This window comes from Diaphorina citri, unplaced genomic scaffold (genome assembly GCF_000475195.1).
Source record: "Diaphorina citri unplaced genomic scaffold, Diaci psyllid genome assembly version 1.1 scaffold179, whole genome shotgun sequence".
Taxonomy (NCBI): Eukaryota; Metazoa; Arthropoda; class Insecta; order Hemiptera; family Psyllidae; genus Diaphorina; species Diaphorina citri.
Genome location: NW_007377616.1, coordinates 220171 through 236089, shown reverse-complemented (window position 1 = coordinate 236089; position 15919 = coordinate 220171). Strand labels below are relative to the sequence as shown.

The following is a 15919-nucleotide window of genomic DNA, read 5'->3' as shown; positions in this document are numbered from 1 at the left end:
AAAAAAAAAAAATGAATAAAATAACCTAGCTGGCTGGCAGTTTTTAAAGGGTTCTATCTGCTTTTAAAGAACAACCATCACAAGTCCTCACGATGGTTGACTGCGATTCAGGACGATACGAGCCATGACTAGAAAAAAGAAAGAACCCAGCCTAGTTAGGTTGGTTGATAGCGCTTCTGCCTTGTAAGCGCTAGGCCGCAGGTTCGATTCCCGTCCGGGGCACATTTTGTCCTGAACGAATAATGTTCGTTCTCGGAACTGCTGGCTTTCTCCTATCCTGTCTTCCTTCTCTCTTCGATTTCTGGGCGATAAGATCTTAGCAGTTACAGTTTCCTCTATAAAACCTTTTTTAAAAAAGACCTTAGCAGTTACAGTTTCCTCTATAAAACCTTTTTTTACTTGTAGCAGTTATACAGTGACGTCAAACCCCTTAGAATAATATTGGGACGTATCCACTTACCTCACTGATGAAGACGGCTGAAGACGTTAGGAAGTCAGTGTTCTGACATCGAACGTAGTGTGTTAGAATGATGTTCACAGAGGAGTGAAGGGTGAGGAGTGGTATGGAGGCTTTGCCGAGAATGTGTGCCGCAGCCGAACACCGAGTCATGGTTGACCTTGAAATAAGATGGCCTTGGAGATGGTATGACCTTGGAGGCTCTATGACCTTGAAATAAGATGATCTTGGAGGTCTAATGGCCTAGAAATAGGCTGGCTTTGTGGCCCGTATGGCTTTGGAAAATGCTGGCTTGGGGGCCGTCTGACCTTGAAGATTCTACGGCTTTGAATTGGGCAGGCCTTGGATACTATATGGCTTTAAAATAAGATGCCCTTGAAAGTCCTATAACCTTGAAAAGTGGCCTTGTGCGTTGTGAAATATTGAAATAGGTTAGCCTTGGAGTTCCTATGACCTTCAAATGGTGTAGCCTTGGAGGTCCGATGGTCGCCCATGGTAGACCTACCTGTAAACATCTTTGTCCATGATCGTACCAGGAGTAAGCCGCTTTTGATTGGGACCTATTTAGGTTTTAGATTATCTTAATTATTAGATATGTAGGTTGTAGGTATCCCTTAATTTATGTATCTTTTTAATTAGAAAGTTATGTAGATATCTGATGAACTTATGAAGGTATCCCTTAGGTACTTCAGTAATCCATACCGATAAGAATAGTCTAGCTGTCTAGCTAGGTGTCTAAAAATCTTGCTTTTATCAGTAGGTTGATTTTGCTTATAGGTTATAGGTACACCAATTTGTTCAATTACGAGTATGTAGGTAAAGTATTGTTATTGTTACCTTCGTCTTTTCCTTTGCTTTCTTCTTTTTTTCTTTTGTTCTTCTGGTACTTCCTCCTGGTCTTCCCTTATCATGCCACTGTTTTCGACCGATCTTTACTAGTAGGTATCACTCTCTCCAGCTTTTTGTAGATATCAAACTGATAAGGGTTATCACTTTATTTAAATCACAGTCCGTTACACAAAAAATAATAAACATAAAAAATGCAATAAGTTATCTCGTAGGTATTTGGATGATAAGTAGGTGAAACCATATAAAAAAAATACAAAAGCACAGAACTTCTTTGAACAAATTAGCTTAAACTACCTATACTGACAAAGTAGGTAGGTACTGACTACTGAACTAAATGTAAACACAGAACACGACGGAAAAGGACTAGCCAGTTTGTTATCACTTCACAACTCGTAAACTGGAGTAGGTAATCACTAGAAAAATGTTCATTCATTCAATTCATCGATTCGGAAATCAAATATTTGACAAATCGATGTCCACGGTGACAATCGAAAATCGATTTTTTTTTTTTTTTTTTTTTTTTAAGGGGTTTGACAGAGGGAACTTTAACTGCTAAGGTCTTATCGTCCTGAAATCAGAGAGAAGGATGTCAGAGAATAGGAGAAAGCCAGCCGTTCCGAGAACGAACATTATCCATTCAGGATAAAATCCGTCCCCGGGCGGGAATCGAACCCGCGGCCTAGCGCTATCAATTAAGCTAACTAGGACTGGCTATGAAAAATGGAAAACGCGTACTTTTGGAAACAGAGCTGGAGTTAGCCATAATCAACTTTAATCAAGTAGAATACTGAACTGAGATTAGACTAATGGCCATTTTATCTAATTATTTCAGTCCAGGAGTCTAGTAAGTTATTTTCAAATGGGTAAAATTAAACAAATATAACTTACTTTTATCAATAAAATTAATCATGTAAAAACCTCTGGACTGGACTGAAATTAGAATGCGCATTTACTCTAATTTCATTCCAGGATTCTACATGGAAATCGTAATCTGGATTTATCCGCTTTATGGACGCCCGGTCAGACCATCTGACAGACCCTCAGACAATCGCAACGTGTGGCGGAAAAAGCTCGAGACCTAGGGCTATCAGATCGTCTGAGAGACCGCGGTCACATGTTTTCCGCCACACACGTTCTGACGGACGTCCCAGTCTGTCAGACAGTCTGAGTGTAAGTTGCAGACATTAGGTACGGAATTGCGGACAGCCCAATTCAGATTTCACAAGGAAAATTATGACAATACTCTTGTCTTGTAGCTAACCACTAAGAACCTCTTCCCACTTGTCGTTCGGAAAAAATCGTGTCGCGTGTAGTGGGAACACTCTTAAATGATGATGCCTACAGAAAAAAAAACACACATGGCCTTACTGCTTAGCGTGTAAGTAAATAAATAAATAAAATAAACAGTCAGAGAGAAAAAAAAGTAAAAATCGGGTGAAACTCGCGGCCTTTATACCTAACTGATTGGAACGGGCACTAACTGTGTTTACTGAGTCTAAGAACTGTCGAGTGGCAAATGACACTCTGAAGTTATAGGTACTTGGACTTTTATCGGTGCCTGCAATGCTAGCAATGTTCCCAAATCAACCCAATAAAACACGTCATAGGTAGGTAAGTACGTAGGTAGGTAAGGTACTTATATGTAGGTACCTAGTGTGTAGAAATAAATAGGAATCAAGGTATGAGAGTAAGGTCTGCCGCACATTGGAATCATAGTTGTACGACGCTGCGCCGCCTGAAAATCCAAACTTCAAAACCTAAGAAAATGATTCAGATTTCTCACTTCTCACACTCTAGGTCTAGGAGACCCAAGTCAAGTGACTATGGTGAAAGATCTCTAATCTCTATCATTTTGATTTAGGTTTGAACTTTGGATTTTTAGGCTGCATCTTGCGACTTTGCGCTATTAAAAGTCTCGCGGCCAGCCTAGTTAGCTTGGTTGGTAGTACGTCTGCCTTGTAAGCGCTAGGCCGCGGATTTGATTCCCGCTCGAGGTGGATTTTATCCTGAACGGATAATGTTCGTTCTCGGAACGTTTGGCTTCTTCTCTCTTCGATTTCGGGACGATAAGACCCTAGCAGTTACAGTTCCCTTTTATCAAACCTCTTAAAAAAGTCTCACTACTTACTATATGCTGCCCATGTGCGGCAGGCCTAAGAATTGTGGAAACTGTGATAAGGAAGGTGTAATGATAGGTTGATAGCCGAGTTAGAGTGAGCAATTACACACAATAGTATAATTACTTACCTGGTAAATAGGGCAAACGTAAATGGACGACCTGAGTAAGGACCGAGATAAGGACCGTTGGCGATTGTGTGAGGACAAACGGACAACCGAACCGGTGGGAAATTTGTTAAATTTTGTGCCTGTAAAGGTGTTTCCGACTGTCGACCGACCGTCGACTGAACCGTCCACACTGCCTGGAAAACAAAGATTCATCTGAACCGTCCACACTGCCTGGAAAACAAAGATTCATCTGAACCGTCCACACTGCCTGGAAAACAAAGATTCATCTCGTCGATCGACGGCCGGTAGACTATTACTCGTATTTATGAACAAGAATGATCGTTCTTAGATCAGTCTCAAGTCAAAATTGACCAATCAAATGCCTTGAGACTATGCTTAGCCAAGAGGTACGAGAAGAGGGCAGTCGTGATGATCTTCAACTGGTAGGTGATCTGATAGGTGATCGAGTCCAAATTGGTGTTGGCCATATAGAACAGATTATTCTGTAGTGTAAACATGGCGGCCGGAACGACCAGCTTTACCAGCTGAATGAGCCGGAAGTGGGCGGCCAAATAGAGCCGTAGGTTGGTCCCCTGTTGGCCGACCAGGACGAAGAGGCAGAAGGCCAATTTGAAGACCTGCAAGAAGAACAGGAAGTAAAAAAAATAACAAAAAAAAAATGAATAAAATAACCTAGCTGGCTGGCAGTTTTTAAAGGGTTCTATCTGCTTTTAAAGAACAACCATCACAAGTCCTCAGAGTGGGCTTTTTGTGTAACCTTACAATCTTACATTAAGTCTCCATCTATACCCTGCTCCCTAATCTTTTATTCACATGGTTTTACTTATTTTCAGCAGCACTACCTGCGTTTTGGTGAAGCGTTTGCTGAGCAAGAGGTACAACACCTTAAGGAGGACATTTTGGTTACTTAGCTCGGACAGGGGTGCGCCTCCCTTCGGGGAGTCGATTCCCGCCTGGAGTGAACTTTCTCCTTAACAGACAAGGATCGTTCTCGGAATGGCTGGGTTTCTCCTCTCTGATGGTTTTGCGGAGGAAAATTTGGTTCCGTTTTGTGGTTGCAGTGGTTCTACCTACCTATGAAGACTTGTGCCTAACCTATGAAGGAAAATTTTTAGTTTCACTTTGGTCATCAGACTCATCAGTATCACATTGTGGGACAGAAAACTACCTTCTTCGAATTACCTACCTACCTATTAGAGAAAATATTTAAGATAAGGTAAGGGAACGGGACCTTCAAATAAGTATTATGAATGGTTTTCTTCTCGCTTTTTTTATTTCTCGCCTACCTATTTCGAGACATTTTACTGTCGGTACCTACTGTTGACAATATAATAGAATATGTTTTATTTGCACGTAAAATACATTGAAGTACATTGTACAATGGTCAATTTCTATATAAAATTCATATAGGTAAGATAATATAACCTAATTACCTACCACTGTTATGGCCTTTTTTTATTTGGGAGACACGTAGGTAGGTACCTACAACTGTTTATTACATTCGATCAGTGTATCTGGGTACCTAGAACTCCCACAACCATTAATCGATTTGTAGGTTTCAGTGGAAAAATGAAGTTGATAAGGAGCTAATTAAAAACGTGCATAAAATACCCAAAGGTTGATGCCTAGGTACCGTACCTCGGTATATTTCTTTATTTACACAACTTTAAATAAAGAAATATACTCCGTATATGTACCTACTACGTTAATAAAAGATACGAAGGTATTATTGGTGGGTAAATTATTTTTCATTTATTACCTAGGTACTACTTTTCTTCATTTGACGTTTCGCGATACGACCCACCATTGCCGTCGTTAAACTCCGGTATCTCTGGCTTCACTTTTTGCCCTACTTTTCCACGCATCTCTACCTCCTTGAACAGCGACATTTGGTACATGTGCTGCGCTCTAACGGATTTTCTTTGAAACTACAAGAAAAAGACGGATTAAGGACAGAAAAATTCAACTCGTCGACTTGAATCCTGCGCGTACTTTCGGCAAAATCCGCTAGAGCGCAGCACATGAATCGGAAATTTTACTTTTGTTTTCGAGGTCGTCTGTTGTCTGGTAAGTTTTTGTGTCTGTGACTCTGTGCTGTGATTTGGTGATAAAAATTAATTTTCGTTCTTGGCTTCTTGGTTCATGGTTCATGTTGCTTTGAGCTTTTTTTTTTCTTCTGTCAAGTTTTCTAGACACCTACGTCTGAAAGCTGTTTGCATTTGAAATCGACGTCAAAATGTCTTGCCAACGCCCTCGGAACTTGTTTGTCTATGTGTGAACTTCGCACTCGTGCCCCTTGTTTGAAAACTTGGAAACTAGTTAACACGTCTTGTAAGTATCAAGCATCTTCAGGTTAGAGTTTGGACTTTAGTTTCTCTTATCACACCTTGGCCACCCGAATTATCAGTTGATTAGTTGCTTTGCTGTCTAGTTTTGTTGGAACACAAGTTCCTGTGTTGTTTTGATACCTTTTGTCAAAGTAGAACCCAAAACAGTGTAAGTGGAAATGTTGAGAGATCTTTTACTGAGGGGTCCAAAGTCCAATGTTTCAGGTGCTAATGTCTGAAAATTCTTGGAGTTAATGCCCAAATGCTTACATAAGGTGTATTTTTCTTTTAGGAAACACAGGTCGGTAATTATGCCAAAGCCATGACAGTGGAAAAGAAAGCTTTTTGTATTTAACCCAACCCTATAATCACACTAATCACTGCTCTAATTGTGAAAACTCCTTTTTGAGTTTAACCTAACCCTATGATAACACTAGTCACTGCTTGTTTGTTCCAGTTCCTTTGGTAACAATCTTCCACTGACATGACTTCTGCACAAGTACCCACTGGTCAGAACTCCAACATGACTGCTGAAGCATGTTTTATGGCAGACTATGGCATTTACCTGCAGTCGCCATGCATGATAACCTTGCTATTAATGAGGGAGAGACACTCAGAGGCAACTATGATGCCAAAGCATGAGTACCTATGCTTCAGCACCATAGTTATTTGTTTGAGAACATTACCAATGTGGTTACTTTTACTCAAAAGTCTCTTACTCGTGTTTGAATCTATTTTTCTTCTCCCTTTGCAGATTGTTGCATAAAGTTTTAAAAACGGAGGCTTCACGTAACCCGGGGAACGCGGACGCTGACTCTACTGTTCCCATGCTAAGGTAAGATTTGATTGGTTGTGGATTTTCTCTAAAAGCGGTGGTTGTTCTTTTTGCAGTAGTGGCTTCAGCTGTAGCCGAACGGTGATGGCAGAATAAAGAAAGGACATCTTTTTTTTTCTGCCATACACCAGGGTGATAATCTCTAGCCATGTTTAATTGGCTTGCTATGAACGGCAGTCAACCATTATTAGGACTTGTGCTTGTTTTTTAAAAGTAGAGAGAACCCTTTGAAAACTTCCAGCTAGCTAGACTGGTTAGGGTTAGCTGTTATTCTCCCTGTTTATAGTCCCACAGCTAGACAGTAGTCTACTCTCTGTTTAACGTTCCCTAGTCAGACAATTTCCTTTCTGCTACTGCTAAAAGCAGTGGAGAGCATGAAATCTCAATGCTGTTAGCACTATGCCATTTGAATTCATAGCTTCCCTCTGTTGTCACTTCTTATCCACTCCAATTTCGTTTGTTGGCATTATGGGTGACGTACTTTGGACCTTTTATAAAAGGTCCAAAGCATGATCCTGTAGGTATTAGATTTGAAGAATGTCATGTACTAAGCTGCTAAGGGAATTTGAAAGGTGAAAATTCCAAGAAGGGTCATTTTTTAATAGAAAGAAAACAAGCATGAATAATGGTCTTTCTTTTATTGACCTCCTCACTCCAAAGAGTTGGAATTTTAACCCCCCCCTTAACCTTGCCCCTTGCTATTTTAATTTTTCTAAAAGCTCATTTTATTTATTACTTAAGTAAATGTTTATTACTTACCTACTTAAGTATGTGAATAGTGACATTAATGTTACCATACCTACCATCTAGCTAGATAAAACCATATTGTTATTAGAAAAAGGCTTTTTTTTTGCCAGAAAGTGGAACATTAATCCTGCAATAAAAACTTTTTTTTTTTCTTGGCTCTGAGCCTGGATTTTGTTCTACACTTTCAGACATCAGACCCACTTTTCAAAAGAGCAACCTAGAAATAAAGAAAGAAAGAAAGAAAGAAAGAAAGAAAGAAAAAAAAAAAAAAAAAAAAAAAAAATTTTAACAGAATTTTTTTTCCCAAAAAAAAAAAAAAAAAAAAAAAAAAAATGACGAAAAAAAAAGCCCATTGTCTTTCAGCAGTAAGTGTACAACCTATTGTAAACTTTCCATACGGTATGTATGCTATAGAATTATAGATAGAAATGAGAGTAGAACACTTAAGTACTTGTATGTGTATGCTGGAGGCCACACTAGAGTGTCATAAAATACTTCAGGCCAAAGCTTGCCTAGTATGTAACTATGTATGTAGTCTATGTAGGCTAGCTGTACAGGGTGGACAATTTTATTAAATTGTTAAGATAGAAAATAGCTACGTCACATAAGGACACTATTGTACAAATTTTCATCAGTAAATTTCTTCAAATTAAATTGATCCCAAGGGCAAGGAAAAACCTGAGACCCTTGACAAATTTAGTGTGCCTGAAGGCATGTGATGTGTTCCAATCCACTCGACCCCAAATAGCTAATACCTAAGCGTTCCACTTTAGATGTAGGTATGTACTTTGTTCTGCCATCCTGTAAAAGCAGAAGTGAATATCCTTTGTCTTTGGTGAATACCATTTTTAGAATTCGGGGTCGAGTGGATTGGAACACATCACAATACATCACATGCCTTCAGGCACACTCCATTTGTCAAGGGTCTAGGTTTTCCTTGCCCTTGGGATCAATTTAATTTGTACTTGGTTCTGTTCCATCCTGTAAAAGCAGAAGTGAATATCCTTTGTCTTTGATGAATACCATTTTTCGAATATCAGAATTCGGGGTCGAGTGGATTGGAACACATCACATGCCTCCAGGCACACTCCATTTGTCAAGGGTCTAGGTTTTCCTTGCCCTTGGGATCAAATTAATTTGAAGAAACCATTCACTGATGAAAAATTGTAATTTGTAATCAAACAATATACTTTTGGCTTTCAAGAGGATAAAATGAGCCAAATTTCATGTTGTCCACCTCAAGTGGGTATACCTACAAAATTACACACCAAACTTTTTTTTGTGATTTTGATCACCCTGTATAAACTGTGTCCTTACACCAGTAACACTCGGTATATTAGAGTGCTACTTTACTGTTAGCGCAGACTTCAGATGTAGGTATGTACTTGGTTCTGTTCCATCCTGTAAAAGCAGAAGTGAATATCCTTTGTCTTTGGTGAATACCATTTTTCGAATATCAGAATTCGGGGTCGAGTGGATCGGAACACATCACAATACATCACATGCCTTCAGGCACACTCCATTTGTCAAGGGTCTAGGTTTTCCTTGCCCTTGGGATCAAATTAATTTGAAGAAACCATTTACTGGTGAAAAATTGTAATTTGCAATCAAACAATATACTTTTGGCTTTCAAGAGGATAAAATGAGCCAAATTTCACGTTGTCCACCTCAAGTGGGTATACCTACAAAATTACACACCAAATTTTTTTTTTGTGATTTTGATCACCCTGTATAAACTGTGTCCTTACACCAGTAACACTCGGTATATTAGAGTGCTACTTTACTGTTAGCGATTGTAATTTGTAATCAAACAATATACTTTTGGCTTTCAAGAGGATAAAATGTGCCAAATTTCATGTTGTCCACCTCAAGTGGGTAATGGGTATACCTACAAAATTACACACCAAAATTTTTTGTGATTTTGATCACCCTGTATAAACTGTGTCCTTACACCAGTAACACTCGGTATATTAGAGTGCTACTTTACTGTTAGCGGGGGGATACTATTGTATTGTGCTCTTTAGGTCAAGTTCAACCGAATCCAATAATATCTAGGTAAACAGAAGGATTTCGTAGTGTCTCGAACTGCTGAGTGTGCTTGTTCTGTGACCCCAATTCCGAAACTTCGCGGCTTTGTAGATTTTTGTTGGATTCAGAGATCGATTTGATTTAGTTTTTGACCAATAAAATTTATAGTTTGGACTCAGACCGATTTATAGATTTAGTTCTTGATTACGTACTTACCTATAGAAAAAAAAGACCATGAAGATATATAAACCAAACGTAGATTTTCATCTAGTTTAGGTAGAGCTTTACCTGTTTCTCCCCCTAAATAGTTGCATCTAATATTTAGATAGGTATTTAAGTTGATAAAAAAATAATAATAATAATAATAATAAAAAAAAAATAAAAATAAAAAGAAATGCCCGTGCAATATTGAAGTTAACCTTGGTAGGTGTTTGGATGGATGACTGTCTGGGCACCCCACGCTCTGCAGGCTATTTCAGGGCCCTCTATTGGTCGTGCCCTCGATTGGTCTATTGAAGTCAAAATAGTTATTTACCGCAATCGCAATTAGAAGGCAAACCAGGAATTTTGATTGTGACATAAATGCTTGTACCAAGTGTCGCTTCCCGCTTACTACACTACGTTAAATTTTATGATTTGACTCGGACTCGAACCACCAACCTCCAGATCCCAGAGTCCACCGTGCCAACCACTACACCACTGTAGGTTTTAGAAGCCAAACCACTTAGCTGATTCATCTCAATGGACCATAAGTATCATTTTTTTTTGAGGTCAAATTAAATTGTTATGTCAAGCGTACGAAATGTGATCGCGTTTCCACATTATCGAGTCGAGGTGGTTAGTATGAGTGGGTGGGGGTGGCCATAAGGTGACCTATAATCCTACTATCATTCTGGTCTGTGTGTGGTGGCGAAGGTCGCTAGAGTTTCGGACGCAACCCGATAGATGGCGTTAGTGGTTTGACTCGCACTCGAACCACCAACCTCCAGATCCCAGAGTCCACCGGTTTGGTGAACCAGCTGGACCTGGTATTTCGGGGACCCAGGCAACGGATTTATTTGGAACTTTTGAGGTTGTTTTGAGGCTAACCGTGTTTGGGTACCCTTTCCTAGGTGCTATTTAAAACAATTTTAAAATAGACTCATGAATGGAAGGGAAGCACTAGGCGAGGGTAAGGCCGGAGGCGTTCTCTACCACCTAACCCTTAGGGCTCCATTATAAGAATATATGGTCAATTTATCAAATTAATGTGGATAAAATTCTATGCCTCGGCAGGGATCGAGCGGACAATATGGGGTCCTTGTGCTCAAGAGTACTGTCACTACTGTCGCTATTGTAGCTTTTTCTCGTCAGTATGTAATAACATTTTGGAAGATGACCCTGTCCTTTTTTCACTCCCTTCTTTTTTACATCTCCCTTTTGTCTCCTCCCTCCCTCCTTTCTAACTTTTTTTCTTCTTGAAGTGGAATGTAGGTAGATATCTATGTACCTACCTTATAGAAACTAAAAACTAGAGAAGTAGATAGTACCTACCTACCTACCTAAGCGAGAAGATCCCTTTTTTATCCCCATCGTACCTACCTATGTACTTACTAGCTACCTATGTATTTACTAGCTACCTATGTATTTACTAGCTACCTATGTATTTACTAGCTACCTATATTCAAAAGATTTTTTTATTCCTTGTTTGAATAAGATGAAAAACTGGGAGAAAACTTTTTTCTTCTTGAAGTGGAATGTAAGTAGATACCTATGTACCTACTTTATAGAAACTAAAAACTAGAGAAGTAGATAGTACCTACCTACATAGATATTTAAAAGCGAGAAGATCCCTGTTTTATCCCCATCGTACCTACCTATGTACTTACTACCTACCTATGTACTTACTAGCTACCTATGTATTTACTAGCTACCTATATTCAAAAGATTTTTTTATTCCTTGTTTGAATAAGATGAAAAACTGGGAGAAAACTGGGACAATTTAAATAAAAGGGAAGATGGAGGGGGAAAGAGGGAGAACAAGCTGGGTCCGTCCCTCCGGGAATTTTTTAGCCCGTAGTTTACTCGATCGTGGTTAAAGAAAATCAGTACTTATGTACCTACCTAATTTGTTTAATATTCAGTTTATTATTATTGATTTGATTTTACTGTCATGTAATGATTTAAAATCAAGACTAGAGCCCGTTCTCCCTTTATTCTTTTAAGTCACCCATCCATTTATTGGCCTTGCTCGGCGTAGCTTAACATAGGTGACGCTAAAACCGGTCTTAAACGATCGACTGAAGTGTTATCTAAAACTTTCTCGCCTTGAGTTTATAGGTCGTCGCGACAAATTTCAAGATTCGAGCTCATTTGTGTCAGAAAATGTGAAAAAAATCCCCCAAAAACCAGTCTTTATTTTAAATCATTACATGAAAGTAAAATCAAATAAATGATAATAAACTGAATATTAAACAAATTAGGTACTGATTTTCTCTAATCACGATCGAATAAACTACAGGCTAAAAAATTCCCGGAGGGACGGACCCAGCTTGTTTTTTTCTCTTTCCTTCTATTTTGCGGCAGTTAATTATTCATTCTGAGTTTTAAGGTAAACATTACTCTAATTAGACTTTCTCTCTCTCTCTCTCTCTCTCTCTCTCTCTCTCTCTCTCTCTCCCTCCCTCTCCCTCGCTCCCTCTCCCTCTCTCCCTCTTCCTTTCTCCTCAAGTTTTCTTTCTCTCTCTCTCTTAATAATAATAATAAAAAAATACTTTCCTTATCCTATAGGAAGGAAAGTAATGTAATCGGGTCAAAATTTCGATGGTCAGTTTTTAGTGCCAAAACACCAGCTTGTTTTTTTCTCTTTCCTTCTATTTTGCGGCAGTTAATTATTCATTCTGAGTTTTAAGGTAAACATTACTCTAATTAGACTTTCTCTCTCTCTCTCTCTCTCTCTCTCTCTCTCTCTCTCTCTCCCTCCCTCTCCCTCGCTCCCTCTCCCTCTCTCCCTCTTCCTTTCTCCTCAAGTTTTCTTTCTCTCTCTCTCTACCTGCTTAACCTTGTTTTTTACTTTCCTTATCCTATAGGAAGGAAAGTAATGTAATCGGGTCAAAATTTCGATGGTCAGTTTTTAGTGCCAAAACACGTCCCTTCGATTTTGGGACGCTAAAACATCCGCTGTTACACTTCCCTTTCTCAAATCTCTTAAAACATCATCACTTCTTACAAAAGCACTACAGTCAGTACGGTTCAGCTTTATGAAAGGTTTGAAGAAGCTCCAAGCAAGGAACATCATAGACGAGGGGTGTCCTCAATAAGAGTAAGTTATGACTTTATGAGTAACAAATATGAAATCATTGAAATCGTCCCAAAAGTGAAAGTTCTAACGAGTCCGGAACAAAACAGAGAAGAGGAACAACAGAGAAGGTGTGTAAATAGTAAATAGATACATATAGATATTATAGATTATAGGTATAGCTTACTCTCTGGAGTAGGTACTAGGTAATACTAGGTATAACGTATAAACTATACTATACTTATTCAAGTAGGTATTAACAATGAAAGAATATGCCTTGACTTATCCCAGTATGCCTACACTCACAATAACGACGAAGACCTTTCTTTTAAATTAATTTTTACTTTTTCTAAAGTTTTTGGCCTGTTATGTTTGATTACCAGAATATCTGTACCTGCCTTCATTACGTACAGCAAATAATACCAAGTAGGTACATATTACGTACAATCGAACCTGTCTTAGGGAGACCCTCCTAATAGGGAAACCTGGATAATAGTGGGAAAAATTGCCGGTCCCTGGATGCCAAATTAGATAGATAAGTAGATTTGTACATTACATATCTAAGTAGATTGTACATTACATATCTAGCTTTATTATGTTCAACATACATAGATATAACTACATAATTTATGTTCAGTACGTACAAACGTAAAGTACCATAGTACATAGGTTAGTACATATTCTTACGAAACTATAGTACTAAGTATATATACATATTCTTATTAAACTTAGTACTAAGTATGTAAAAATGTACTAAGTATGAACATATTCTTACTAAACTTAGTACTAAGTATGTACAAATGTACCGAGTATGTACATATTCTTACTAAACATAGTACTTAGTATGTACAAATGTACTAAGTATGTACATATTCTTACATAATTATCCCTAACGAGTTTATCATCCTCACCTTAAACTCCCAAACCTCGCAGTCACATAATGGCTTCATTCTTGTTCACAAATTAATTTCAAGATGAAACACACAGAAATCGGAACGCTGCTACATTGAACAGTGGCGTAGCCTTAAAAAGGGACTGAGTAATGAGTTGATGACTAATGATTTACCTTATAACCTACCCACCAGGTCCTCGTTTTTTAGCTAAATCTCCTCGTGTTTTGGGGGTCACGAGGGCTATTCGCTCTGAAGCTTTTTTTTTCTCCAACAAGAAAATTACTACTCGGATCTGCTTTCACATTGCTTCAATAGCCAGCCTAGTTAGCTTAGTTGGTAGTGCGTCTGCCTTGTAAGCGCTAGGCCGCGGGTTCGATTCCCGCCCGGGGCGGATTTTATTCTGATGGGATAATGTTCGTTCTCGGAACGGCTGGCTTTCTCCTATCCTGTCTTCCTTCTATCTTCGATTTCGGGACGATAAGACCATAGCAATTACAGTTCCCTCTGTCAAACTTCTTTTTTTTTTTTTTAAAAAAAAAAAACAACATTGCTTCAAGGTGCATTCTTTTCCATCCAATGCCTGTCCGAAAAGGACAAAATTTGACCAGATATCTTCCGACCCGCCCGGGCGGGATTCGAACTCATCACCGGATTGAGAATCAATGTTTTTTTTCCTCTCTGTCACAGAAGTTGGCGGTCTAATCTTGTCGAAAGGTATTTCGGATTTCTGTGCAAGCAGAGCAGGATGAAAAAGGTCCAGATTTCCAGAAGTGTATGCACTTTTTTTGTTGTTGTCTCCCACTGTTTTGTGCGCCACCCTTTTGTCCTCCATTCCTTGAATTCCCGGCCCTTTTGTTATCTATTTCTTGAATTCCCGGCCCTTTTTGTGATCTATTCATTGAATTCTCGGCCCGTTCCGCGCGCCGCGACTTAGAATGTCAGTCAAGGATGCCGGGACCTAGTTTCCGTTCTCTCCATGGAGACTGCTCAATACTCCAATGTGATACTTAGCGTTCGAGATCTAGATGGGCAAGGTACTTAGGCTATACTCCAGATCTTCTGTTCTTTCGGGCTCACAGAATAGAGTCGATAGTCGATTGAGTCCTATAAGAGAAGCAAAGGAAATTGGAGGAGGAGGAGGAGGAAGAGAAGAAGAAGAAGGAGGCGGAGGAGGAGGAGGAAAAGGAGGAGGAGGAGGAAGAGGAGGAGGAGGAAGAGGAGGAGGAGGAAAAGGAGGAGGAGGAGGAGGAAGAGGAGGAGAAGAAGAAGGAGGAGGAGGAGGAGGAGGAGAAGGAAGAGGAGAAGGAGGAGGAGAAAGAGGAGGAAGAGAAGGAGGAGGAAGAGAAGGGGGAGGAAGAGAAGGAGGAGGAGGAGAAGGAGGAAGAGAAGGAAGAGGAGAAGGAGGAGGAAGAGGAGAAAGAGGAGGAAGAGAAGGAGGAGGAAGAGAAGGAGGAGGAGGAGGAGGAGAAGAAGGAGAATGAGGACAGGGGAAGGAAGAGGATAAGGAGGGAGAGGAGGAGTAAAATAAGAAAACATTGTTTCAACAGCAATAGATCCATGGGTAGGTATTGGGTTTTAGAAAGAAGGTTCAACACAAAAAGACTGAGTCGTCCACTTGGAAGAGTGGGCCTTTTAACTCACTCACTTTTTACACTGTACCAATACCAAAACCAATTTTATTGGAGAATCAGGTCCGAAGTACCTATCTGTCGTTACCGAGGCAATTGAGTCGATTGCCTTATGCCATGGTGTTCAGATCAAGTTCAGGAAGCGAGTGAGGATTGAGCTGCCTGTATGAGTTTTCTCACGAACATTCGACGTTGAGTGCAAACCGAAATATGACCCGGCCCACAATTCACGGAGCGTAAAGTCCGAAACTGACGCACCCCGACACAACCGAGTCGATTGCCTTATGCCATGGTGTTCAGATCAAGTTCAGGAAGCGAGTGAGGAGTGAGCTGCCTGTATGAGTTTTTTCACGAACATTCGACGTTGAGTGCAAACCGAAATATGACCCGGCCCACAATTCACGGAGCGTAAAGTCCGAAACTGACGCACCCCGACCGACTAGTCAGACCAGAAAGTTTCAAATTCTCAGTGCGGCACTTCTGAGCCAAGCCATTTTTCACGTTTTGGACAGGCGGTCTTATCTTGGAGGTGCTATCAGTCAGAGGGAAAACCTTGGACAACTTAAGCAGGGTCTTTTTCTGTAAATATGAAATACACAAGACCTCGTTTAGACTGCTGGGATGAAAGGAC

At 39.7% G+C, this 15919-nt stretch overlaps 2 protein-coding genes and 1 long non-coding RNA gene across 16 annotated transcripts in view; 1 reads left to right on the top strand and 2 right to left on the bottom strand.

Annotated features, from left to right (window-relative positions):
• Nucleotides 1-4190, bottom strand: part of LOC113465896 (UDP-N-acetylglucosamine transporter-like) — a 15029-nt gene extending 10839 nt beyond the window's left edge. Inside the window, exon 1 of the mRNA XM_026820843.1 lies at nt 3944-4190. Coding sequence (XP_026676644.1) covers nt 3944-4050 — 107 coding nt within the window. The 5' untranslated portion in view covers nt 4051-4190. The remainder of the gene's footprint in view (nt 1-3943) is intronic.
• LOC113465897 lies at nt 518-2885 on the bottom strand. 13 transcript variants are annotated; one of them, XR_003390476.1, is made up of 2 exons: nt 2763-2885; nt 518-1719 (listed from the first exon to the last, which is right to left on the bottom strand). It is a non-coding gene; the product is annotated as an uncharacterized LOC113465897 (long non-coding RNA). The 13 variants fall into 13 exon arrangements; XR_003390484.1 differs by having other exon boundaries at nt 518-1636; nt 2788-2885; XR_003390475.1 differs by having other exon boundaries at nt 2665-2881.
• Nucleotides 4191-5628: 1438 nt separating the features above from the next.
• Nucleotides 5629-15919, top strand: part of LOC103505505 (speckle-type POZ protein A) — a 144028-nt gene continuing 133737 nt past the window's right edge. The window contains exons 1-2 of one of the 2 annotated variants that reach the window (XM_026820838.1): nt 5629-5884; nt 6635-6715. In XM_026820838.1, the coding sequence (XP_026676639.1) occupies nt 6708-6715 (8 nt within the window). In that variant the 5' untranslated portion in view covers nt 5629-5884; nt 6635-6707. Of the gene's footprint in view, nt 5885-5913; nt 6050-6634; nt 6716-15919 lie in introns of those variants that run through there. The other variant, XM_026820839.1, reaches the window with a different exon arrangement.